This window comes from Triturus cristatus, chromosome 8 (assembly GCF_964204655.1).
Source record: "Triturus cristatus chromosome 8, aTriCri1.1, whole genome shotgun sequence".
Lineage (NCBI taxonomy): Eukaryota > Metazoa > Chordata > Amphibia > Caudata > Salamandridae > Triturus > Triturus cristatus.
The window spans coordinates 1,652,620,604-1,652,648,562 of record NC_140591.1 but is presented as its reverse complement, the minus strand read 5'-3'; the positions used below and the strand labels follow the sequence as shown (position 1 = coordinate 1,652,648,562).

At 46.3% G+C, this 27,959-nt stretch overlaps 1 protein-coding gene across 3 annotated transcripts in view; it reads right to left on the bottom strand.

Annotated features, from left to right (window-relative positions):
• The window catches only part of LOC146808495 (transient receptor potential cation channel subfamily M member 2-like), a 1,799,999-nt gene that overhangs the window by 1,475,965 nt on the left and 296,075 nt on the right, over positions 1–27,959 (bottom strand). For all 3 annotated transcript variants that reach the window (XM_085623580.1, XM_085623581.1, XM_085623582.1), the window contains 2 exons: positions 6,021–6,201; positions 4,302–4,465 (listed from right to left, as the gene is read on the bottom strand). In XM_085623580.1, the coding sequence (XP_085479706.1) occupies positions 4,302–4,465; positions 6,021–6,201 (345 nt within the window). The remainder of the gene's footprint in view (positions 1–4,301; positions 4,466–6,020; positions 6,202–27,959) is intronic.

Genomic DNA, 27,959 nt, shown 5'->3' with positions numbered 1-27,959 from the left:
GTAGGAGTCCAAAGCTGGCTCGGAAGATATTCTCCGCTTGTGGAGCATAATTCTGCCGGTGTCGGCATCGATGATGTGGGATGGTGACGTCTCCGTAGGAGAGCGTTCGGCAGGCGTGATCCTAGTGTGGGTGACCCGTGTTCTGATTTCGACCAGTTTGGGCGCCGTGGATGGTGGCAGGCCAAAAGTGATGTTGGCCGGTGCCGGAGAAGCTTTTTGAGCTTTTTTCGGCTCGGAGCCTGACGTGTCCTGGAGGGCTGCCTTTTCTTTGATGCGTTGCAAGGACGCTGCAACTTGCCGCACCTAGAACGCCGACGGTTCTTTGGCGCCGACCGGTTCTGTAGAGGCAGGCGTGGACTTCTTCGGCGCCACTGGGTCATCGAGTCGAGGAGAGGTAGTAGCTGTCGACGGCGTCGATGATTGTGCCTTTGGTGCTGCTTTCGAAGTGGTGTGAGACGCAGCAGCCATTTTGACCTTTGTGGCCGGAGCCGATTGTTTCGGTGCCGGGAGCCGAGGCGGTTTGGCGGTACCGATGGCCTTTTTCCGTGTGTCGGCGCCGACGTCGGCTGCTGCGAGCTCGGCACCGAAGTCCCGTTTGGTGCGGTCGGTGCCGACGGGTTTGGCTGGCGTCGAAGGTGTGGTGGGCTTCGATCCAACCAGTGTCACTTTCAGTTTCGGTTTCTGTGGAACCGATACGACTTTCGGTTTCGATGAAGGGAAACCAGTCGTTTTGGGTAGTAATGGCTGCCGCTGAAAGTCCGAGGCCGGGCCAGAGGGCGGGGCCGAAGAACTGCGGGATAGGTCTTGGGTAAGGCCCGAAGGCGATCCCTCGACCGGAGCCATATACTGACGCACTGGGATATCCTCCGTCTGTACGGGTAGGCCTTGCTCGTCACCGGAGCTACTCTCTTCGGCCCCTAAGGCCTCATCGTAGTCTCCTACCTCGGTGTCGGCTTCTTCTCTGTGAAAGAGTCGTTCTTCGATGTCTTCCGATCCGGAGTCGTGTTCGGAAGCGGGGCTGGAGGTTAGGTTCTCCACGTCTTCCACATCTTCGTCCTCGGCGCTGAAGATGTTGGTCGGGGCCGGTGCCGCTTGCTGCGCTTCAAGTCTCGCTGCTCGTCGATTCCGGAGAGTCTTTTTGGATCGGAATCGGGCACAGGCCATACATGTGGATTCGTCGTGATCCGGTGAAAGGCATTTGTTGCACACCGGGTGGACGTCGACATTGGGATATTTCGCATTGCATACAGGACACCGCTTGAATGGTGTCCTCGATTCCATCGTCGATGTCGGTTCGATGGTCGGATATGATGCGAAAAAGTTGTTCTTGAAGTTAGTAAACTAACAAATACCTATCGATACCGATCGGGAACAGTACCAACGCGAACTAAAGGCCTTTTGGCCTGAAAAAAGTTTTTCCTAACTTGAGTCAAGATAAGCACATCCGAACCCAATGGCGGAAAAAAAACAATCTGAGGATGGAGAGGATGCCCATGCGCACTGTGGTCCAGGGGAGGAGTCACCTATCTCAGGATACTTCGAAGACTCTTCCAGGACAACAATGTGCAAACATCCGGACCCAACACTAGGTGGCGATCTATGCACAGATATGAATTCAGCAGCCCACATGCCTCGAACTAAAGTCATGTTTGAATGCAGCTGCATCGTGGCCTAATTCGTCTGCATGCTCCAGGGCTGAGTATGACACTACCACTGGTGACAAGAAGGGAATACATACCCAAAGAAAACAAGACTGCTCTATTTGAGAGTTTGCAATGGTACAGCAAACTGCTTGTTCATGCCACATGTGCCAGGAATTGATGCAAAGCAGTCTGCAAAAGGCAGAGGTGAAATCAAAGCCCTACTCAAGTCAATACACGCCAATGGGGTAGTTGAACGATACGTTGGTGCCCTCAAGAAGGTCATTCAACAAAAGTCCATGGAGGGAATGAATCTCAGCCAAGCTATGGCCAGACCTTCAAGCCTATCGTTCAACTCCTCACCCCACAATGGGTGAGAGCCAAGCCACACTGCTGTTTCGGAGAGCCTCGACTGGTAAAATCTTTCTACAAGACCTGATGCTAATATATGATTCTGTTTCTACTTAAAATATCAATACATGCTTAAATTGATTTATTAGATATTATTACAGAAACTATTGATATCTACACAGCATCGTATATGGAAATTATTTGTACAAACCATCTGTTGTTATATGTTAGAGCATTTATGTTCCTTAGAAAAATGAGTTCTTGTGGAGTTGTCCAGTCTTGTCTCTGTCTTGTCTATGTGTTTGAAAGAGTGTATGAATGAATGCGGTATTGAAAAGAATTTATGGATAGTGAGGCTTATTGTGTACAATATCTACGGTTTACACGTCTGGATGATAGAGGTTTTGCAATTGTTTATATATATGTGCTTGTAGTAGCTAATGTATTTTATGTATTCTTGATATGATTGCACATTATTGACATGCATAAGAAATTAAGAATGTATATTTAAAAAGAAATAAGCTGCTTATTGCTTGGTTATATTCGTTAACCTTCTCTGCACACTATTTGTAGTTCCGTCAGGCGAGGTGGCCTATTGCCCTCCCTTTTCAAATCTAGATATAACGCTTTATTTAGAAATTATATTCAAGCGATGGGGTTTGGTTTGGTTGTTTGTAGACTGTTTGGGAGAGCCATCAGAACAAACCTAACCCAATGGAACATGGATTGACTAATGAATACTTACCAAGTTGAAGACACCGACATAACTTGGAAAAGAAAAAATGCAAACATATGCAGATAGGCGTCGCCATGGCCAGGGGAAAGTCCTTGACACGGGATACTAGGTATTCGTTAAACAGAGACAAAAATGGAAAGAGACACTCTTTTTGCCACTGATTCATTACAGGTTGTGTCGTGCAAGAGACACAGGGTGACAGCACATCCTCCTGGACAATCCATCACTCGGGGTACATCACATTTTAAACAACTACAGCAACACTTGTTGAGCCCGGAATCCACGTGTGAGGTGACCCCAACAGCAGGTCCATCTCAAGCGCCCGAGCCTGTGTTTCTATTGCCCGATCAGGGTGGACCTTGAAAACCTTGTGTCACCAGAGCCGGGAGACACCTGCGAAAGCCTTGCAGACTAAGAGACGAAATGTAATTTTCATGCTGTTCGCTACCTTTTTATTTAACAAAGGTTGAGATGTAGCATATTATCAGTATACGCACAAGGATCTCCATGCCTCTGGGGTGGACTTTGAACAGGAACTATGTAATATGCCAGGAGGTGTTAGGGTGTGATGTATGTGAAAGATGATGTAATGTGCAGTGCATGAGTGTATGCTGAAGAATAAAGTCATGTTTAAATGCAGCTCCCATCTACTGCAAATCATCCGCATGATCCAGGGCTGGAGAAAATGCTACATAGACTACAATAGCAATTTTGAATCGATCGGGGAGAACATTATTTACAGCAATGGAATTCACTATGCCATCTACATGATGCTTAAAAGGAAGATTTACCATGCATTTTAGTTCCTTCCTCACTCCTGGCTCCCCAGTATCAGTGCTGCATACGACCGCCCATTCAGAGAAAGTGGGAAGTGAAGTGCACTCATTCTCAGTTGGATCTGCTCATGTGAACAGGAGAAAAGTTGTCACTTACAGTGCAAGGCAGCTAGTGACTGAGGCTGGCTCATTGTCCCATTATTGTATGTTGTGGTGGGCGGAAGCAAACTGTGAATGACACTTGAACAAACTAATGGATGAGGATGACTGGCTGAATGCCCTTGCATGGATGTATACTAGTATGTAATTTACAATTTTGGGGGGGAAAACATGAGGAAGCAAGAAAGCTAAAGCTATCACTAGGTCAGTCCTAAAAGGATTGGTACATTGAAATGGTATGGCTAAGAACAAAATCTTGATTGTAGTAAGCAGATTGTCACATTACCTAAGCACGTCACGTGATCTCAGTGTGTAAAAGACAGCATGTGACACATTTCCCGTCAGCATACCAGGATACTAATGTCGAATATTTTCTTCATGGGATGCTCCATGATAAAATTCCAAATTGCCCAACTCTTGAGAGTCCTCCCACACCTCCACTTGTCCTCTATGGCATCTACTCATTCAAACATGTTCTTACCGGTGACGTTTACAGTGTTAGACTGTACCTACCCACACAAAATCTCTCACTTTGTCCTCCATGGACTTCTCCAGGAGATCTGCCCTCCCCATTTGCATTTCAGATGCCTGTTCATCACATGCACTCCTTGATCTTTTTCCAATGTCGCTTTCCCTCACCTCTTTTTTGATCAGCCTGTCCCTTTTGTGGACGGTGCCCCAGGTGGCGATGCCGATGGTGGCAATTTCACTGTAGCTGCTGCCACTCCTGCTGAAGTCCCGCACTGCTTCTCCAACGAGCTTCGCCACACCGGCATGGCAGCCACCAGTGATGATCCAGGCTCCTACATGAACCGGAATGAGCAAAGGTAAGTCAGCATGCTGATCTGAGTTCACGAATAGAACTTTTTCTAATTCTATGTTTCTCTCAAAGGTGTGTGTAAGAACCCGAGGAGTTAACTAGAGGTGGAGAGAAAGGCCAGACCCGGAACCTTGAATTCTGATGATAGAGGTAAATAGTAAAGTATATCTGTCAATTGAATACTATTGCTGGATTTGATTGGTGGCAGAATGTGTGTTTCTCTATTATGCTATGTGGTCAGCCCCCTGTGGTATCCCTTCTGGTTCCTAGGTGGTGCTAATAGTGTATGGGGCTCAGAAAGGGAGAGTGCGGTACTCAGCATTCTCCTGCCAGTCCTTTTGCGAAAGCAATGATATTTACATTGGAATATTTCAAAGACCTACTGCAGAATTGAAAACTACTATTAGAAACTAATATCACAGGTGGAGAAATAGAGCCACAGCTGGAATGAGAGCTTCAAAGCAGCTAACTAGTCAGGCAAAGTGACTGACCAGGACTCACCCCTTCATATGATTTTTACCAGTCCTCAGGTGTTGAGGTTGCAAGGCTCAATGTATCACATAAAGCCCACATTAATGAAAACAAAACACGAATACATTTATACACAAAGGAAAATTGTTTATAATGCACCCATGCATGACATGTAGAGCTCTCTGCCTACTTAGGTGTCATAGGTGTCTGACAGCTCCAGAGGGAATTTAGAGTCAGGAGCATGTAGGGGTATGTGAGCGCAGATTTTCTGTTAATAAACACACTGCGCTATACTTGAAATGTTGCTAATACTGAACCTTCTTTGCATTGCCTTCCATCTTGTTTAAATTTGATATTGTGGATTTTTCACACTAGTCAGCAAACTGTGCTCATCCTAGTCCTGTTAACATTGTATTAGTTGAACTGCAGAACCGAAACTGGGCGAACAATCTACCCATAATGTACCGGTAGTGGGAAAACCACTGAATGTATTTGGTTTACAAATGTTTCTTTTATACTGTTTCCAATTTGTTTAAACTTAATGATTCATGTGTTCATCAAATGCATGAACCCCGTTGTGCAAAGCCTTATCTACGAGTGTACATTTCACTCACAGGAAAGACCCCCTACTCCCATTCTTGGAAGGCGAATCTATGGTGATGCTCACTGAACTTAGGATTTATTTTCTATGCTGATAATTTACTGATGGCATAATATGTATTTTTGACATCAATGCTTACATAAAGCATATAACGGGATCAATTGTTGGTCATTCTTATGAGAATGTTTCAGAAGTATTACGTGGGCCCCTTGTTGATTTAAAGTGACAGTTCCACTCAGTCCAGTCTACAGGGACTACACCGCTCCGATGAGTGGGAACTACGGCACTGCAATTGTATGGCTTTTTTTAGGACTCTTGAAAGCGTTCTTTGCACCAGCAGATCATGGTAGCATAAAAAGCACCAACAGATACTTATGCACGTTTGTATGGTCCCATCTCAAGGGATGGACTGAGCCCAGGGTCTCCAGACTCTCATTACTGATGGTGTCCAGATGCCCCTCCTCACCTGTCCTTCGAGCTGCTTTGACCAGCCCCTGGCCGAACAGGTCCTTCAGCCGGGCATTCATGTGGACGTTCCTCGCTCCTCCTGTAACGGAGATCAGCAGGTTGGGCTTCTTGAGCTGCCAATGGTCGGTCATCATTTTGTACAGCACTTCGGGAGGGGTGTTGTCGGAGGCGCGCACGTACTACGGAGAAAAAGCATCAGAAGGAAAGATGATAGCGGTCAAAGAGAGTCCACCACACACGGAGACTATACTCTATGAAACACTAATCATTCATTTATACCAGCTTGAATTGTGCTGCAGAGTCACGGAGGTCTACTGAGAAATGATGCTGCAAGAACAGTAAATATATGACAAAATGATCTTTAATGATGCCACCAAAGTTGTATCCTGCTTCACCAAACAAGTCAAACATTAAAAGTGTAAACCTGAAGTCCCCCTGAACAAGCATTAGTAAAAATGATGGACTGTCGTACTACACTTCCGCAATCTGCTGAACCACCTTAAAATGACGATCTTTACCCATGGTGTTGCTATGTTAATGCACAACCACATCCTATTTGCACTCTCCTGAAGGGGAGGTTGATTGCAGAGTCCAGGAGCACAGCAAGGACTGGAATGTGCTTCACAACTAGCAGTCCTGTGCCAGGTGAGGGCGGTAGATGTCATTTCTGAATAAATAAAACTGGCTGAAAGGCGGGTCTCCCTCACTGCGGAGGACCTGGCCCTGTACTTGCCTCCAATGCCTACGCTAAATATGCTGAATAAGGTTCATCTTGACTTTACTCGACTACCTTAGTGGGGACCTAGTAGGAACTTCACCAGAACCTACCAGGGGGCTTTAGCAAGTAGACCAATCCGAGGTGTACAACACTGTGTGATGCATCTCCTATGAGACAGCAGACACATCCCAGTACTGGCCCTTGCATGGACATAGTCGCTTGTGCAAGGCTGCACACAACAAATACAAGGGTCCCATTCTCAAAGACTGAGACACTTTTATGGAGCTTTAAAGTGATATTTTCCACACTACACAGCATTATAGAGTGTCACAAGCCCTCTTCCCAGACATAAACGTCTCACATCTACGGCAGCCAACCACTGGGCTGTGACCTAGAAGACCCTTTAAAGTCTCCTGACAAATTCATTCTGCACTAAAGTGACTGACAATACCAGATACCGGGGGTACGAAATTTACTGGAATTACAGACTAAACCCTGGGAATCCTGAGAGTTGAGGAATTATTTGCAGAATTTTACCCTGAGATCGAATCTGGTGCTTTCTGTTGTGGAAAGCATGATGGGCTGCAGTGTTCCTGCAGGCCTTGTAATCCCTGATGAGGCCACTCACTGTGGCCTCAGTTGCTGAGCATGCATTATCTGATGGTGTGGAAGGACTGAGTGATGAGGCTCACTCCTCATGTCAGGAGCATATAGCAGACGGAATCCATGGGACCAATACAAGCAACCAATATCAGTATATAAATACTGAAGCAGATAAATATCTCTTATCTGAAGCAAGTTAAAAGGCCCCAATCCGAAGCAAGATCAATATCTTTAGACAAAAGCAAAACAAATATGTCTATTGTGAAGCAAAAAGGCTGGTTCTGAAATGAATCATAATCAGCATTTAGTCTGTAGTGGTCTCAATTTCTAATACAAAAGTAAAATCAGTCTGTAATCTGGAACACGGTCAACATCTCAAATCCAACACACGAGCATGGCCATTCGAAGGAAGATCTGTAATCGGAAATGTCAGTGAGGATGAAAGTCCCTGCAGCAATGTCCCTCTTACAACCTGCTCCTAATTGTATTGTTCTGGTGACCCTGGCATTTTTCTTGTATATTCAAGTCATCTCACCAGAGTGCTACTAAGCACAGACTGTGATTTTAGCGCCAGAAGAGTGCCGGGCTTTAAATGGTTGGTTTTAACTCCTAGTGCTACTATTCAAAGAGTGACTTGGCCGGATGACTTTGGCCTGGAAGTAAGGTGAAGGCGCTCATCCCTCATAGCAGCTCATCCCTGCACCCTGTGCTTTGTGTTGTGGAACTGAACATGTGAGGAATCTACAGCCTTTAATAGACGGATTCACATGGAGTTGTAACTGTGATTCAATCTCCCTAAGGGTTTGGGGCGAATGTCAAACCTGGACATTTTGGGATATCTGGCCCCCAGTACTGGATTTAAGAGCCATTTTCACTTTTTTACTTGAAGAAGCTCTGCACGCTGTGTAGAGAAGGTGAGAACCAAATGCAGAAAACGTGGCTGTTTTCCACCAAGGGATAAGCACTATACAGTGGAGAAAGAATGACACAGACATTTAGTGGAATGCTACTGAACTGGTCCCAAATCAGATGCCCAGTTTATTTTACTAGCAAGGTCACCTGACCAGTGATACCTGCATTGGATGGTTGTGCGGTAGGTGTAAAGACCAACCCTCAAGGAGTGGCTGGAAAAGAGTTAGGTGACTAAACACATGTACGTGCCCAGCAGGAAACTACAGCTAATATGCCTAGGATCCAGAAAAAGACCAATACCCTGAGCTATTCTGAGAAGGAGGTAGAATGCCTGTGGGCCTTGCATCTGTTTTGCATTGACAGAGTCTGGAGCCCAGTGCATGTCCACTGCCAGATTTTTAGGATTACTGGAGGTGACATTCCACTGCCCAATCCGACTCAAGAATAGATTCAAGTCCTGTAGAAAAAGCAACCTTCCAACCTTCCTGTTGTGACGCCAATGTGTGACGAGTAGTGTTCTACCACTCCTTTGATCCACTGCTCCAGTACTATGTAGGTTTCCACTGTGCATCTTGTGCCAACATACTGTTGATATGGGACTATGTCACAGTACATCTCATGGTTGTCCATAGCCTGTGACCCCTGTACCTGCAGCTTGGAGAGTGAAGTCGACATGTGACTTTCCCCTGCCCCGCAAATAGCATTATCAGTGCCTCCCTGTCACTGTTGCGACACCCTGAGACCATTGTGGTCCAGTGAACATGAATTAGTGGCTCACAAAGACAACCAGGAGATGCCGACAAGAAGGGTCTCTCCAGCATTTCCATGTTCATCTCCAATAATGGCGGGTCTCCATGCAAATCTGAGGTTTGTGCCATGCCAGTATCCACTTGACTCACAGAGCTAAAATCTGAAGGCCACCTGACAGAGAGGCATGATGTGCATTGCTGTTGGATGGAGGGTGGTGACTGGGGTCCACCACCTCTACTAATCTGAGCTCTATGCCTTGCCAGTATCCACCTTCCATACAGGACTATCACCTGAAGACCCCCAGTGACAGTGAGGTATAGTGTGCACTGCTGTTACATGGCAGCATAGTGAATGTACCTCTACTAATCTGAGCTCTGTGACTTGCCCCTATCCACCTTCCAAACAGGACCATCTTCCAAAGGCCACCAGAGGCAGTGCGGTATAATGTGCACTACTGTTGGATGGAAGGGTGCTGACTGCAACTTTCCACCTCCACTAATCCGAGCTCTGTGACTAGCCAGTATTGTCCTTCCAAACAGGACTATAACCCGAAGACCCCCAGTGACAGTGAGGTATAGTGTGCACTGCTGTTGGATGGCAGAATGGTGATTTTGGTCACCATTCACTCAAACCTCTCAAACATCAAAGCGCGCAGTACAGGCAGGCTTTCCTGCTTCTAATATGACCGCCGTGAGTGTGCAGTACAGGCAGGCTTTCCTGCTTCTAACATGGCTCCCGCGAGAGCGGGGTACAGGCATGCTTTCCTGCTTTCAACATGCCTGCCGCGAGTGTACAGTACAGGCAGGATTTCCTGCTTCTAACATGGCCGTCACATGAAAGGGTTTGCCTAACGCTCAGTCTAGTGTTTCAAGCGGCCATAGTTCTGGCTTTGGTTGCCATGACACCGCTGATAACAGAGTTGGGAGCCTGAAAGAGTACACGCTGCTGGCCCACTTCGCACTGTGACACTGTGTGGTAACCATCTATGGGTGGTAGAGACTCCACCCCACAACTCCAAGTGAAAGATGAATCCCGGGGCAGAGAGGTTTAAAGGGTGACATTATGCACTCTAAAGACGTGGGTGCTCCCGGGGAACTTTCCATGACCCTGAATGACCCAGAATTGGAGGAAAGACGGGCTAGTCTTTTAAATTTCCTTAGGATCATCTGAGTGACTTGGTTGTATGATGGTACAACACATGCCTGAACCACACCTGCCTGTACCACGCGGTCTCTACCACGACTGCGTCTTTACCACACATGCCTTTACCACACAATTTCGTAGTAAAGTCATGATGCGTAAAGGGACATGTGTGCTAAAGATCATACCCCTGCCCTTTAAACTGTCCCTTATCTCACTTCCCTGAGCTCTAAAGATTAACCCCTTGCTTCAAAAGCTGGCCCCTACATCCCTGAAGTACCCTGATCCAGCCCCACTTGCCCTGAGGCCTAAAACTGCCAACTGCCCTGTAAACTGTCCCTTTTCCCCGACCCCACCCTTATCCCTAAACACTGCCACCCCACCCTAAAAACGACTGCGACCACAGCCCCCCCACCCTGAGCCCTAAAACTGCTTCCTGCCCTACAAACAACCCCGACTCACTCCTGAGATCTAAAATCAACCCCTACCTTGAAAACTACACTCCCAAGACCCGGCCCCATCCCCACTTACCTCACTACGGCCTCTCCCATTTCCTGATCGTCCTTCCTCTTCCTTTCTTCTTCTTCCCCCATCTGCTCAGCAACTAGACCGCACATTGCCATAACCACACATATGTGTTGTTAAGGCATACACCTTGTTAAGGCAAGCGTGGTTACACTTTCGTTGGTCAGACATGCATGGCTAAGCCTGCGTTGTTCTGACCGTTTCCCCAGTGACTTATCTCTTCACCCGTCTGTTTATTTTCTGAACATTTCTCATGCTGCAACATTTACTGTAAAAAACCGACTGTCGTGACTCACGTTTGCATCCTTTTCTGCCCGTTCCCTTTGCTGTCCTCACACGCCCCCATTACTATGCTGCCCTAATACCTATCCTCCTCAAGCCCTCCCTGTTCCAAAGACTCTCCTGTACTGCTCCCCATCTCCTTTTTCTCACTGTCTTCTGCCCTTAAGTTCCCTTTCCCTAATATGTATTCTCCACATTATGCTGTGGCCGTATAGCTATCCCTTTAATCGCACACCCTCTTCATTTTATCACCCTGAGTTCCCTTCTTACATTCTTTACTTATGGGTCCATTCTGCCATCATCTTCCCCGCTATGCCTATCCATACACATTGCCTCCTCTCAACTCAATTTGCAGATTTAAGGAAAAGTGCCAGATAAACAAAATCAACAAGACCTGATGAATGTGTGTGTGAAGGAGGGTGGGGATGGCAGATTAACCTTTCAGTTTGTGTTCTGTTTTAGAACAGGGTTCTGTTGTGCTGTAAGAGCCGCACTTATAGGATAACAATTGTACAAGGACTAAAACTATAAATGTTTTAAACTATTTAAATCTGGTTCACGTGAGTCGAATTTTAAATACTAAAAACAGGCCAAGCTCTTCCAATAGGTTAAAATCAACATTGGGCTAATTGAACACTGAACTGCTGTATAAATTATGCTCATCAAAAGTTAAAACTTTCCTTATTAGATGTGTGGATGCATTGACTTTCCTCTCTGAGGTTTCTGGAGACAGCCCACCAAGACAGAATCAATGCGAATACACACAACAGCAAAGAACTCTTCACCATCGTAAATGAGTTCACCAGGCCCAACAGCAAGACCACAGACGTTCCTCCCTCCCAAGACCTCTGCAACAAACTTGGGACCTTCTTCCACCACAAGAGCAGGAAGATCTATGACAGCTTCAACACCCTAGACCTGGCCACCACGATCGCACAAAACCACACCGCACCCCAACAGACCGTACTCTGCTGGACCCCGCTCACAACAGAGAAAAAACTCAAGACCATGAAGATCATCCACTCAGGAGCCCCCACGGATACCTGCCCATACCACATCTTCCACCGAGCAGCCACTACCATTACCTACAGCTTCGCCACACTGCTCCATCGAAACTGCCACCTTCCCCGACTACTGGAAACATGCTGAAATCAACCCCCTGCTGAGGAAGCCATCCTCAGACCTGACAGACCTCAAGAACTTCAGACCCATCTCCCTCCTCCCCTTTCCAGCCAAGGTCATCGAGAAGGCCTTCAAGGCCCAAATCTCCAAGTTCATTGAAGTGATCTATGCCCTGGACTCCTCCAATTCTGGCTTCCAAAGCAACCACAGCACAGAGACCGCACGTCTCACTGCCACCGAGGACATCCGCTCCCTCCACGACCAGGGCAAGACCACAGCCCTCATCCTACTAAACCTCTCGTCCGCCTTTGACAACTTCTCTCACTGCATCCTAATCACGAGAATCCACGACGCCGCCATCTGCGACAAGGCACTGGACTGGATCCACTCCTTCCTCACTTGCCCAACTGAGCGAGTTAGACTACCACTGTTCCTTTCAGAACCCACAGAGATTAGCTGTGAATTGCCCCAGGGTTCCTATCTGAGCCCCACCCTCTTCAACATCTACATGGCCCCCCTCTCAGCCATCGTCAGAAGCAATGTACTCAACATTGTCTCCTATGCCGACAGCACCTAGCTGATCCTCTTCCTCACCAACAAACCCACAATCGGAAGAACCAAATTCCACAGTGGAATGAAGGTCATTGTTACCTGGATGAAAGACAGCTGTCTCACGCTCAACTCGGACAATACCAAAGTACTCATCCTGCGACCCACCCCTTCAGCCTGGTACGACTCCTGGTGGCCTGCCACTATGGTATCACCCCCCTGCCCCAATCAACGACTCAAGCAACCTCTGCATCATACTGGACTCATCACTCACAATGAACCACCAAATCAAGGCAGTTTTCTCAGTGCACTTTCACAAGCTCCGCCTGGTTCAAAAGACATTCAGATGGATTCCTATAGAATCCAGAAAGATGGTCACCCATGCACTCATCTCCAGCAGACTCGACTACAGCAACGCACTGTACACCGGCATTACCCTGTGGTAAATAATTTAATTACCGGGACTTAATTTGATACAGAAACATAATAAAAATAGCTCAGTAAAATAAGAGGCAAAATCCGTGGTATTAGAGGTTCGGAATGGGCTTTATTCCAATGGACGATTCGAATCGTTGACTCCAAGTTCCATCACCACGGAGGTTCAGGAAGTGAAGTACATACTTTATTGATAAGTAATCACTTTTATACAATAGGCATTACAGTGAAGCAAATGCAGGAGGCGTAACAATTGATAGTGAAGATAAAACATACATGCGTAGCAAAAGTGGGCGTAACTGGGTGTAACTAAAGAACGTCATCAGATATGATGTCATAATAGGGTGGTTCCATGAAAGAATTTCGCAATGTCAGCAGAAATACTTGGCAGAAATGCACGCGCAGCAGCATGACGTGTGATTGACGTGCAACTAGGGGGTGAAGGGGACTTGACATTTAGCTCTACATGTGGCGACAGAAGTCTGGAGGGTCAAGTCAACCTAATCCCAAATCATAGTTTACGTAGTGGGTCGCGACACTGCTCGTCATACTAGCAAATAGCCCCAAAGAATTCTGGATAATGTAGTGGCAGCGGTGAGTACGCCTATGCCACGAGTATGTGAAATAATGCCATCCCTGGACACGTGTTTCGAGGTAATTGCCTCTCGTCAGCAGGGAGCAGGTAGGTATGCGGGGTGCCAAGTAGACTGCCAAAATATATAGGTAAAGTACCTTTCAAGGCGCGCAGGTGCAGACACCAGGCTCGTCAGCCCAAAGTCGCTCGAAAGAGCTTTAAATAGTTTACGTAGTGGGTCGCGACACTGCTCGTCATACTAGCAAATAGCCCCAAAGAATTCTGGATAATGTAGTGGCAGCGGTGAGTACGCCTATGCCACGAGTATGTGAAATAATGCCATCCCTGGACACGTGTTTCGAGGTAATTGCCTCTCGTCAGCAGGGAGCAGGTCCAGGGATGGCATTATATTTCTATATACTCGTGGCGTAGGCGTACTCACCGTAGCCACTACACTATCCAGAATCCTTTGGGGTTATTTGCAGCATGACGAGCAGTGTCGCGACCCATTTACGTAAATTACTAATAGCTCATTCGAGCGACTTTGGCTGACGAGCCCGGTGTCTGCACCTGCGCGCCTTGGAAGGTATTTTACCTATATATATGGCAGTCATCGGCACCCCGCATACCTACCTGCTCCCTGCTGACGAGAGGCAATTACCTCGAAACACGTGTCCAGGGATGGCATTATATTTCTATATACTCGTGGCGTAGGCGTACTCACCGTAGCCACTACACTATCCAGAATCCTTTGGGGTTATTTGCAGCATGACGAGCAGTGTCGCGACCCATTTACGTAAATTACTAATAGCTCATTCGAGCGACTTTGGCTGACGAGCCCGGTGTCTGCACCTGCGCGCCTTGGAAGGTATTTTACCTATATATATGGCAGTCATCGGCACCCCGCATACCTACCTGCTCCCTGCTGACGAGAGGCAATTACCTCGAAACACGTGTCCAGGGATGGCATTATATTTCTATATACTCGTGGCGTAGGCGTACTCACCGTAGCCACTACACTATCCAGAATCCTTTGGGGTTATTTGCAGCATGACGAGCAGTGTCGCGACCCATTTACGTAAATTACTAATAGCTCATTCGAGCGACTTTGGCTGACGAGCCCGGTGTCTGCACCTGCGCGCCTTGGAAGGTATTTTACCTATATATATGGCAGTCATCGGCACCCCGCATACCTACCTGCTCCCTGCTGACGAGAGGCAATTACCTCGAAACACGTGTCCAGGGATGGCATTATATTTCTATATACTCGTGGCGTAGGCGTACTCACCGTAGCCACTACACTATCCAGAATCCTTTGGGGTTATTTGCAGCATGACGAGCAGTGTCGCGACCCATTTACGTAAATTACTAATAGCTCATTCGAGCGACTTTGGCTGACGAGCCCGGTGTCTGCACCTGCGCGCCTTGGAAGGTATTTTACCTATATATATGGCAGTCATCGGCACCCCGCATACCTACCTGCTCCCTGCTGACGAGAGGCAATTACCTCGAAACACGTGTCCAGGGATGGCATTATATTTCTATATACTCGTGGCGTAGGCGTACTCACCGTAGCCACTACACTATCCAGAATCCTTTGGGGTTATTTGCAGCATGACGAGCAGTGTCGCGACCCATTTACGTAAATTACTAATAGCTCATTCGAGCGACTTTGGCTGACGAGCCCGGTGTCTGCACCTGCGCGCCTTGGAAGGTATTTTACCTATATATATGGCAGTCATCGGCACCCCGCATACCTACCTGCTCCCTGCTGACGAGAGGCAATTACCTCGAAACACGTGTCCAGGGATGGCATTATATTTCTATATACTCGTGGCGTAGGCGTACTCACCGTAGCCACTACACTATCCAGAATCCTTTGGGGTTATTTGCAGCATGACGAGCAGTGTCGCGACCCATTTACGTAAATTACTAATAGCTCATTCGAGCGACTTTGGCTGACGAGCCCGGTGTCTGCACCTGCGCGCCTTGGAAGGTATTTTACCTATATATATGGCAGTCATCGGCACCCCGCATACCTACCTGCTCCCTGCTGACGAGAGGCAATTACCTCGAAACACGTGTCCAGGGATGGCATTATATTTCTATATACTCGTGGCGTAGGCGTACTCACCGTAGCCACTACACTATCCAGAATCCTTTGGGGTTATTTGCAGCATGACGAGCAGTGTCGCGACCCATTTACGTAAATTACTAATAGCTCATTCGAGCGACTTTGGCTGACGAGCCCGGTGTCTGCACCTGCGCGCCTTGGAAGGTATTTTACCTATATATATGGCAGTCATCGGCACCCCGCATACCTACCTGCTCCCTGCTGACGAGAGGCAATTACCTCGAAACACGTGTCCAGGGATGGCATTATATTTCTATATACTCGTGGCGTAGGCGTACTCACCGTAGCCACTACACTATCCAGAATCCTTTGGGGTTATTTGCAGCATGACGAGCAGTGTCGCGACCCATTTACGTAAATTACTAATAGCTCATTCGAGCGACTTTGGCTGACGAGCCCGGTGTCTGCACCTGCGCGCCTTGGAAGGTATTTTACCTATATATATGGCAGTCATCGGCACCCCGCATACCTACCTGCTCCCTGCTGACGAGAGGCAATTACCTCGAAACACGTGTCCAGGGATGGCATTATATTTCTATATACTCGTGGCGTAGGCGTACTCACCGTAGCCACTACACTATCCAGAATCCTTTGGGGTTATTTGCAGCATGACGAGCAGTGTCGCGACCCATTTACGTAAATTACTAATAGCTCATTCGAGCGACTTTGGCTGACGAGCCCGGTGTCTGCACCTGCGCGCCTTGGAAGGTATTTTACCTATATATATGGCAGTCATCGGCACCCCGCATACCTACCTGCTCCCTGCTGACGAGAGGCAATTACCTCGAAACACGTGTCCAGGGATGGCATTATATTTCTATATACTCGTGGCGTAGGCGTACTCACCGTAGCCACTACACTATCCAGAATCCTTTGGGGTTATTTGCAGCATGACGAGCAGTGTCGCGACCCATTTACGTAAATTACTAATAGCTCATTCGAGCGACTTTGGCTGACGAGCCCGGTGTCTGCACCTGCGCGCCTTGGAAGGTATTTTACCTATATATATGGCAGTCATCGGCACCCCGCATACCTACCTGCTCCCTGCTGACGAGAGGCAATTACCTCGAAACACGTGTCCAGGGATGGCATTATATTTCTATATACTCGTGGCGTAGGCGTACTCACCGTAGCCACTACACTATCCAGAATCCTTTGGGGTTATTTGCAGCATGACGAGCAGTGTCGCGACCCATTTACGTAAATTACTAATAGCTCATTCGAGCGACTTTGGCTGACGAGCCCGGTGTCTGCACCTGCGCGCCTTGGAAGGTATTTTACCTATATATATGGCAGTCATCGGCACCCCGCATACCTACCTGCTCCCTGCTGACGAGAGGCAATTACCTCGAAACACGTGTCCAGGGATGGCATTATATTTCTATATACTCGTGGCGTAGGCGTACTCACCGTAGCCACTACACTATCCAGAATCCTTTGGGGTTATTTGCAGCATGACGAGCAGTGTCGCGACCCATTTACGTAAATTACTAATAGCTCATTCGAGCGACTTTGGCTGACGAGCCCGGTGTCTGCACCTGCGCGCCTTGGAAGGTATTTTACCTATATATATGGCAGTCATCGGCACCCCGCATACCTACCTGCTCCCTGCTGACGAGAGGCAATTACCTCGAAACACGTGTCCAGGGATGGCATTATATTTCTATATACTCGTGGCGTAGGCGTACTCACCGTAGCCACTACACTATCCAGAATCCTTTGGGGTTATTTGCAGCATGACGAGCAGTGTCGCGACCCATTTACGTAAATTACTAATAGCTCATTCGAGCGACTTTGGCTGACGAGCCCGGTGTCTGCACCTGCGCGCCTTGGAAGGTATTTTACCTATATATATGGCAGTCATCGGCACCCCGCATACCTACCTGCTCCCTGCTGACGAGAGGCAATTACCTCGAAACACGTGTCCAGGGATGGCATTATATTTCTATATACTCGTGGCGTAGGCGTACTCACCGTAGCCACTACACTATCCAGAATCCTTTGGGGTTATTTGCAGCATGACGAGCAGTGTCGCGACCCATTTACGTAAATTACTAATAGCTCATTCGAGCGACTTTGGCTGACGAGCCCGGTGTCTGCACCTGCGCGCCTTGGAAGGTATTTTACCTATATATATGGCAGTCATCGGCACCCCGCATACCTACCTGCTCCCTGCTGACGAGAGGCAATTACCTCGAAACACGTGTCCAGGGATGGCATTATATTTCTATATACTCGTGGCGTAGGCGTACTCACCGTAGCCACTACACTATCCAGAATCCTTTGGGGTTATTTGCAGCATGACGAGCAGTGTCGCGACCAATTTACGTAAATTACTAATAGCTCATTCGAGCGACTTTGGCTGACGAGCCCGGTGTCTGCACCTGCGCGCCTTGGAAGGTATTTTACCTATATATATGGCAGTCATCGGCACCCCGCATACCTACCTGCTCCCTGCTGACGAGAGGCAATTACCTCGAAACACGTGTCCAGGGATGGCATTATATTTCTATATACTCGTGGCGTAGGCGTACTCACCGTAGCCACTACACTATCCAGAATCCTTTGGGGTTATTTGCAGCATGACGAGCAGTGTCGCGACCCATTTACGTAAATTACTAATAGCTCATTCGAGCGACTTTGGCTGACGAGCCCGGTGTCTGCACCTGCGCGCCTTGGAAGGTATTTTACCTATATATATGGCAGTCATCGGCACCCCGCATACCTACCTGCTCCCTGCTGACGAGAGGCAATTACCTCGAAACACGTGTCCAGGGATGGCATTATATTTCTATATACTCGTGGCGTAGGCGTACTCACCGTAGCCACTACACTATCCAGAATCCTTTGGGGTTATTTGCAGCATGACGAGCAGTGTCGCGACCCATTTACGTAAATTACTAATAGCTCATTCGAGCGACTTTGGCTGACGAGCCCGGTGTCTGCACCTGCGCGCCTTGGAAGGTATTTTACCTATATATATGGCAGTCATCGGCACCCCGCATACCTACCTGCTCCCTGCTGACGAGAGGCAATTACCTCGAAACACGTGTCCAGGGATGGCATTATATTTCTATATACTCGTGGCGTAGGCGTACTCACCGTAGCCACTACACTATCCAGAATCCTTTGGGGTTATTTGCAGCATGACGAGCAGTGTCGCGACCCATTTACGTAAATTACTAATAGCTCATTCGAGCGACTTTGGCTGACGAGCCCGGTGTCTGCACCTGCGCGCCTTGGAAGGTATTTTACCTATATATATGGCAGTCATCGGCACCCCGCATACCTACCTGCTCCCTGCTGACGAGAGGCAATTACCTCGAAACACGTGTCCAGGGATGGCATTATATTTCTATATACTCGTGGCGTAGGCGTACTCACCGTAGCCACTACACTATCCAGAATCCTTTGGGGTTATTTGCAGCATGACGAGCAGTGTCGCGACCCATTTACGTAAATTAATCCCAAATCATATCTAACATCCTATGTTTAAAGAACTATGTTATCCGAAAGAGAGGTCTCTTAGAGTAGAATCTTATTCTATACTGACTATACTGACTGTTAGTGCGTGTACAAGCGTCTAAGTGTCTACACTAGATGCGAGGGCAGAAATCTTCCATAATAATAGGGCTATGAATTACTTGCATAAAGACAGAAAAGCCGGGCCTTTGCTCGGTAGCTGGAAGAATGTTTACTTAAACTACTAGACAGGAATGCATTGGGCAGGGAGCGGAGCAGATAATTTCGAAGGTGAAATACAGTTTTTGGCAGGCAACAGGCTGATGTCAGGCATCGTGAGCCGCGCAGGGAATGAGACAAAGTTCATGGTCACAGATGCAGGCTCAGACTGGAGTTTTCAGAGGCAGAAGGCAAGAAAAGCTGAAAGACAGAATCAGGGGCCTACTTGCCTGGACTGTAGAATGGCATAAGTGAACCATATAAAGCCGGTGGCCTTTCATACTTAGGAATGGAATATCCGGCCTATTCATGGCGGATCTGAAAGAGGACATGTCGACGGTGGACGCACATGTGTTTGCGTCTTCATAACTGGAACTGGAGGGAACATACATGTACTTGTGATTCATACATGAAACCGTTGGGGTCCAAGATAGGGGACATAACTGATCAGAAAAATCCATATTTCCACATTCCCTCCTTGTCCCCTACTTGCCCGTTAAGAGATATCAATCTTCATCAATCCGTTGATCTGTTCATATAGCATCATTTGTTCTTCTTTTTTCTTCTGGGATGAATGAAATCTTGGTGGTGGAATACACGATGTGGCACACAGACCACAGATCGCTGGTCCACATTGTAGACATAGACAGCAACTGAATAGTATGAGAAAGCCAATACCTAGGAAGGATAGGACCTTCCATCCAAAGGTAGATAATACACTCCAAAACCAACCGGACCAAGTCCAGGTGCCTGGATTCTGGTGTATCTGGCTTACAATCTTATGAAGGCGAGTTATGGCTTTATATACAGATGGCGAATTTTCTGGTATGAAAATGCAACAACTTGATCCGATGACCCTACAAGCTCCGCCCCTATCGGCCAGGATGACGTCAAGGACAAGACGATTTTGAAGCACAACAATCCGCATAGCAGACTGCTCTTCTGTTAAATTGCCTAAGGCGGAAATAGTTTCGTTCACTACTGCTTCAAGGGTTCTAGTTAATCTACGTATCAGCTTACTATTAGTAACGGTACCTATATAGGGAAAGAGACCTTTATTGAAATATGTGTATTTTTCCCATGCTGTTTCAGTGTAATCGACTATTGGGAGATCTCTCCTTTCTCTATTGTGTACTAAATGAGTATTTCTGTGATAATCAGGAGGAGCTAGGAAAACAGGTGGCAAAAGGAATCCGATGTAGCAGGTACCATCCCAATCTAGAGGCAAACGTATATATGCCGTCTGACCACATATAAAATAGGAATGGCGGGAAGCTCTAAATGTAGACTTGCCTTGATCACTAAATTCTACTACAGTGGTGCATCTACTATGGCCCATATGTATGGAACCATTCTTTCTTACACATAATTCACCTTTTACTGGAAATATTGACATAGCGGGCAAAATTGGAGTAGCTTCGGATTCGACATTTAGGATCATAAGATTAAGCGTAAAATTACCTAATCCATACACTTCATTTTCTAGATCAGTTCCTGTTCTCTTGGGAAGTCCCTCCTTGTTAGGGTAGCAGACTTTAAGTAAAACTAAGTTCAAATTTCCCCATACCCAGTTGTCTTGATAAACTGCAGAATTCGAATCTAGGGAATTAATTAAACTAAACCATGCTCCACAGGAGCCGTTGTGTGTGAACGGGTATGGAAAGAGAGGTAGAATTCCTTTATAATTCTGATAGGGAGGGAGTCGGCCACATATCCAACAATTTGTAGCATTGCTAACCTGATGGGAATGATGTAACATACTGATAAACGTGTTATTGCGCAGCGCAAATCTATAAGACAACTCATGCGGAGGTAATTCACTAAAAGAATGTTCAGCAGTAACATTATAAACATGTCTAGAAATAGGATAATATATGTGCAACAATATACTTGCAGTAATTATTAAAAGACTTAAGAAAAACAAAATTAATAACGTCACTGTGCAATGACTACGCAGTGATTTACAGTATGTATGTCGTTTCAGTTTTATCCTTCTGTTTCTTTCTCTATACAGGTCTAAGGGATACATGTCAGAGACAAATTCGACCGATTCACCTTGGAGAGGACTTAAACAATCAAATTGCCTGACTGGTTAGACCTGAGTTTTAGTCTGTATAGTTCGTGATTACTCAGTTCAACCAAAGGGAGTTTTGAGTCAATCGGTGAAGACACACGAGGTGTGGTATTTACATCCGATGGTAGTCCATGAAATTTCTTGATATGACTTGAATGTACCCAGCCTTTTCTGCCTTCGATCTTCACGGCTGTCCTTGTGGTAAGCAAGACCAGTTGCGGCGACTTCCACCTAGGATCCAGCTGAGTCTTCCGATCAAAGTTCCTCACTAAAACCAGATCCCCTGGAACTACGTCATGGGGTTTCACCTCAGTGTTGTCAGGAAAAGCTGCAGCTACCTGTGAACGACAAGATTGTAGTGCAGACATCAAGGAAGCCAAGTAATCTGTCAGCATATTACAGTCAATATCAGTTATTTTGCGTGGTATAGGCGTCCCCCACATATTTGGTGGTCTGCCAAAGATCACCTCATACGGGGATAGCCCTGTTCGAGAGTGTGCTACCATTCTCATGTAAAAGAGCGCAACTGGTAACGCTACTACCCAGTCGACACCTTTCTCTCTGCATATTTTGGACAATCTAATTTTCAGGGTCTGATTATGTCTTTCCACGAGACCTGCTGCCTCGGGGTGTCGGACACAGTGGAATTTCCACTGATAGCCTAACAAAAGTGAAACGTGTTTCATTAGTTCGGATGAAAACGGCTGGCCGTTATCTGAGTAGACAACACGTGGTAAACCGTATCGTGGGAAGAATTCTCGAACCAACTGTTTGGCAGTAGTCGGGGCAGTGTAATCTGAAACCGGGTATGCCTCTGTCCAACGGGAAAGAGCACAGACAACTACGAGGACATATTTGAATCCTCGACATCGTTCCATCTGGATATAATCCATCTGGAGGACTTCAAAAGGGTGATCAGGAGGCTGAAATCCACCCTGTTCTACGGGAATGCTTTTACCTGGGTTAAACTGACAACAGATCATACAGGTACGAACTTTTTGTTTAGCTGCTGCTCGTAAATGTTTGTTGAACCAAATGTGTTGAATGCTGTCTAGCATAGCTTTTTCTCCTAGATGCGCTGGACTATGTACAGTGTTAATAATGACTTGGACCATTGAATCAGGAAGGAACCACACAGATTTTTCCTTCGTCATCCATCCTTGATCCGTTTGGATCCCTCCTAACTCAGTCCATTTCTTTATTTCGTCTGGTGTAGCATGTGTCTGTATGTCAATTACGTCAAGAGCGGGATCCTTAATCGTCATACAATGTGTTGGCGTCGGAACTATTGTCTTTGTCATGTCGGATGTTTGAGTTTGAGCAGTCTGTTTAGCTGTTTTGTCAGCTAGATCATTGCCTTGAGAAATGATATCAGTAACTTTCGTATGAGCTTTACATTTCATAATTGATATTGCAGTGGGTAAATGTATTGCATCTAATAAGGCATGAATGAGGGGTCCGTGCTGAATGTGGGCACCGTGAGAAGTTAAATAACCTCTCTCTCGCCACAGCACGCCGAAGTCATGTACAACTCCGAATGCATAACGTGAATCAGTGTATATGTTGACTTTTTTATTTGTGGCTTGAATACAGGCTTGTGTCAGAGCGATGAGCTCTGCTGCTTGAGCGGACAAGGTATTTATGCAATTTGTTTCAATGATTTCAGTGTCTGTTGTGACTGCATAAGCGGCCACTAACTCTCCTGTACCTGTTCTCATACATGAACCATCTACATACAACGTCAGGTCTGGGTCTGACAATGGGACATCTGTCAAGTCTTGTCTGGGTTTCGTCGTGATTGTAATAACATCAAGACAATCATGAGCTAGTGGGTCTGTTCCGATTACAGGTAAAAGTGTGGCAGGATTCAATGTGTTACAACGTCTGATTTCTATATGTGGCTGAAATAATGTTAATTCGTACCCAGTGAGTCGCGCAATAGTCAAGTGTTGTGTTTGCGTTCGATTCACAAGAACCTCTACTGCATGTGGTACTTGTACTGTCAATGGATGTCCTAACACTATGGCATCGCTTTGTCTGATTGCTAAAGTTGTTGCTGCCACTGATTTTAGGCATGCAGGCAAAGCCTGAGCTACGGGATCTAATGTACTAGAAAAATAAGCACATGGTTTGTGTGATCCTGCTTGTTCCTGTGTGAGTACTGACAAGGCAGTACCTTCGCGTTCTGTAACGAAGAGTGTAAACTGTTTATTGTAACATGGTGTTGCTAAAACAGGTGCTTGGCATAAGGCTTTCTTTAGGCTTTCAAAAGCTTGTGCATGTTCCTGAGTCCAAGGGAGAACAGTCGATGTGGCTGCCTCCTGTGTTGTCAATTGAATGAGTGGTTTTGCTAGAAATGCATACTGAGGGATCCACTGCCTACAATATGAAGTGAGGCCTATGAAAGCCCGCACCTCCTTTTGTGTCTTGGGTATTGGCATGTTAGCTATTAACTGAATGCGGTCGGGTGTAAGCTGCCTTCCCTCCTTGGACAGCGAGTGTCCAAGATAAACAACTCGCTGGACACAGAATTGCAGCTTAGAAGGGGACACCTTGTGCCCCTTTTCGGCTAGAAATTGTAAAACTTTCAGTGATGCTTTCTCACATTCAGGTTCGCTTCTAGCGGTGATCAGCAGATCATCGACATATTGAAGCAGGGCAGTGTTTACTGGCATGTGGATACTGTCGAGTTCTCGTTTCAGTGCTTGGCTATAGATGCTGGGGCTTTCTGTAAATCCTTGAGGTGCGCGTCTGAATTTAAAGCTACGTCCATTTAAACTAAATCCGAACAAGTATTGGCTTTCCGGATCTATTGGGACGCTGAAAAAGGCATTTTTGAGGTCAATTACAGTAAAGAATGTTGCTTCAGAATCAATAGCTGTCAGTAATGACGAGATATCAGGGACCACAGGGAATTGTGGCACAATGCATTTGTTCAATTCGCGCAGATCAATAACCAATCGATATACTGGCGGGGCCTTTGGATCTGTTCGTTTAAGAATCGGAATTATCGGGGAATTACATACATTGGAGTCTGTTTCCACAACCACTCCTTGGGCAATGAGCTCGTCAATGATTTGTAGTAAAGCCACTACAGCATCTGGTGGTAACTTGTATTGTCGCATTCGTGGTAGTACCACTCCTGCCTTTAGTGTAACTCGATATGGCGTAATATTCATGCAACCAACATCAGTAGGGCCTTGTGCCCATAAATGTGTAGGTAAAGTCTGCAGTCGGGGATCCATGTCTCGAGACACATAGTGACCTTTGAAATCACGTAAAAACAATCTTACTCCTTCCGGAGAACAACATATTATAGCTCCTAGAGCTTTCAGTGTTTTTATACCTAACAAGTTTTCTGGACATGATTTAGTAAGCAATAAATCTGTAGTTCGGGTTAAGGGTCCTATCGTAAGTGGAAGAGGCTGTGATACTTCATTAACAATAGGTTTTCCTGAAAAACCAAGGGAAATATTCTGTGAGCCTGAGAGGGGTGCCCCTGGAACTTCACTACGTTTTATAGTTGTTCGACTTGCCCCTGTATCAAGTAAAAATTTTCTATCTTGGCCTAATAGTTCACTATATACATAAGGTCCTTCTTGGTCCACAGGGACCTCGATAAGGGGTAAGTCAACTTCCCTCTCTAGGCTGGTTCATGCGTATCGTTGATAATCAGGATAGTCGTACTGTGCGGTCTGGTACAGCTGTCGTGTCGTGGTTTGTGTGGCAGCAACAGGCAGCGCTGGTGCAGCTGGCACAAACTGTATAGACTGTTGTGGAGCTGGCATGGACTGTGCATGCTGCGGGGCTCCTTGTTCATTCTGATCCTGTCTAGGTGGCCGTGGTCTTTCTTGTGTTTTACCTGTGGCGATATTACGCTTCAGGACTGGGCAATCGTGTATGTAATGACCTGGTTGTTTACAATAGTTGCATGTCCCTTTTACAGGTCCTGCTGAATCACCGGACTGTGTCGTACCCTTTTTATGACCTTCAGCTGGAACTGTCTGGGAGACTAGCATTTTCATTTTTGTGTCTTTCATGCGTCTTTGTTCATGTTCTTTTTCCTCTCTAATTCTATTGTAATGGTACTGTAACATTTGTAACATTTGTGATGGGGTATTACCTTGCCAGGTACTCTCGAATTTTAATACTCTATTCTTCACTTGGGGCAAGGAATTTTCAACTAATTTTGTCACAAACAGATGTGGGTATGATTCGCTACTTGCTTTTATGCCACTATTTATACCAAAACATTTTTCAAATCGGGCATAGAAATCACTAGTGTCTTCATCTTGCTTTTGTTTACAGGCTGAGATTGCACCCCAGTCTTCCTTTTTCGTAGTTAATAAACGTGGCAGTACCTGTACTAGTAAACCTGGTAGTGCTTTAGTTTTATCCCCAAGCCCTGCTCCTGCGGTTCGGGCCTTTTCTTCTGCTTCTAATGCTGTCCAGTCTATCTTTTGGTCTCCCACCTCCCACTCTTTTTCCTTGAGTTTTTCATAAATGCCAGCAGGCATTAATACCTTTAATATTGTCATAATGTCGGGATAGGTATACTCTCCCATGAGCAACATGTCTTTAATTTCACGGTGAAAACCCGCTGGGTCTTTGTCATGACTGGGTACCACTTTCTTCATTTCTAACAATTCTATTTTTGATATGGGCGTATATACAAATACACGTTTAAACTCATTGTCCTCGCCCTTTATTGGGTGTACTTCTCGTAAGGGATTCTGTCTGTCCATGTAATATGTCGTTCTTTCCTTGATGGGCAGTGAGACATGTTCTGGGCATACAAAAAGAATGTACTGCTTTCTTGATTCTAGTATTTCTCTAATTAACTTAGTACCTGAACCTCTCCATCTATTCGTGAGTAATTCAGTCAATATATCAGGTAAAGGACCAGGATCGGAATGTTGGCTTTTATATAGTATAAGAAGTTGTTGAATCATATAAATCCCAGCTAAACGCTGTTCATCTGGGGTGAGGTTCAAAAATGTGTGTGCTACTGTATCATCACCATATTTTCCGGGACTGTCAACCCAATGAACGGCTGACCTGGCTAATTCTTGTTCATCCATAGAATCGAGTAAATGATAACCCCTTCGTTCTCGGAGTAATTTGTCAGCGGCTTGGAACGAATGCTCGGGGGACCTTATATTTATTATAGGTGTTTGGAAATTCCTGTTATTATCTGGACATATCGGACGTATCGGGTCAGTAAAACATCTAGTACTATTACAAGATCTTCCTCTACCTACATAGGCTATGGTTTCTGACTGTCCTGTGGGCAGTCCTGATCCTTCCTGCTCCTCGCTTTGTTCGAACTGGTCTACCGCTAATCTCTCTTCGTGTAGGCGTTCTATTTCTTTACGGATCTTTCGGCACATGGCTATTATACATTTTTGCCTATCATGTCTCCCTTCTGATATATTCTGACTCCACCTGGTAAGAGTTTGCATTGTTTCCGGATCTACCCCCGGTCGGTCTTGATTCCTGATCACACAATTTATGAGGAAACGTAACAGTTCCCCCTGTATCTCCACTTTCTGGTATTCCATAGCTCTGTTAATACATTCAGAATCTCGCCCTGTTTGGACAAAATGATATATATTATCTAGATGCACAGTCATTCCTGGTAACTTCCCTAAATACACCGCAGCTCGTCTGATACGTAATGATGCCAGGATCATTTCGTCCTCTTTGCCGGGCACAGGGTCATATCTACAATCTACAAGAAGTTCCTTAAGCGTGCGGGAATTTATGAGTTTGGGGGTACGTGGATGTGCTGATTCTTGAAAAGTAAGTTTATTTATTCTGGGTGGCGTAGAAAAAATGTTGGTAGTACCTCCGGTAGCCCCGTCTGGGGTATCGGGCGTGAAAGGATTCGTTGAACGCGATACAGCAACTATAGGTGTGGACACGGCTGTAGAAGCAGCTGTAGGAACAGATGTGGAAACAGATGTGCTTGCCGGAACTTGTGTCAGGATTGGTTGTTGTAGAGATACAGATACAGGATCTTGGCGTTGAACTTCCCCGGCAGACGGTCTATGTGGGGCGGGGTTAGCATACTCGGGAGCTGCGTCATCTAAATATGAGGAAAGAAAAACATCTTCTGCTGTTCTAGGATGCCCCTTAGGATGCATTTTTATTGGGAACAATGGGGGTGGCAAGTCTTTTGGTATCTCCGGAGTAGCCTTAGGTAATCCCTCGGCCAGAAGGGGATACATACCATTCATAAGGGCATTTCTTTGTCTGTCTACTTGTTCTGATTTCACTCGTGTACCTTCTTCAATTAATAGATTTTCTCGGACTTTATTTGATTTCTCCTTATTTTTCTCCTCCTGTCTGAGTGCTTTTTCTGTACGTCTATGAGATTCTTTACGCCATAACTCGACGGCGTCTTTCTGTGACTGTCTGGCTTTCCTTTTCCATAAC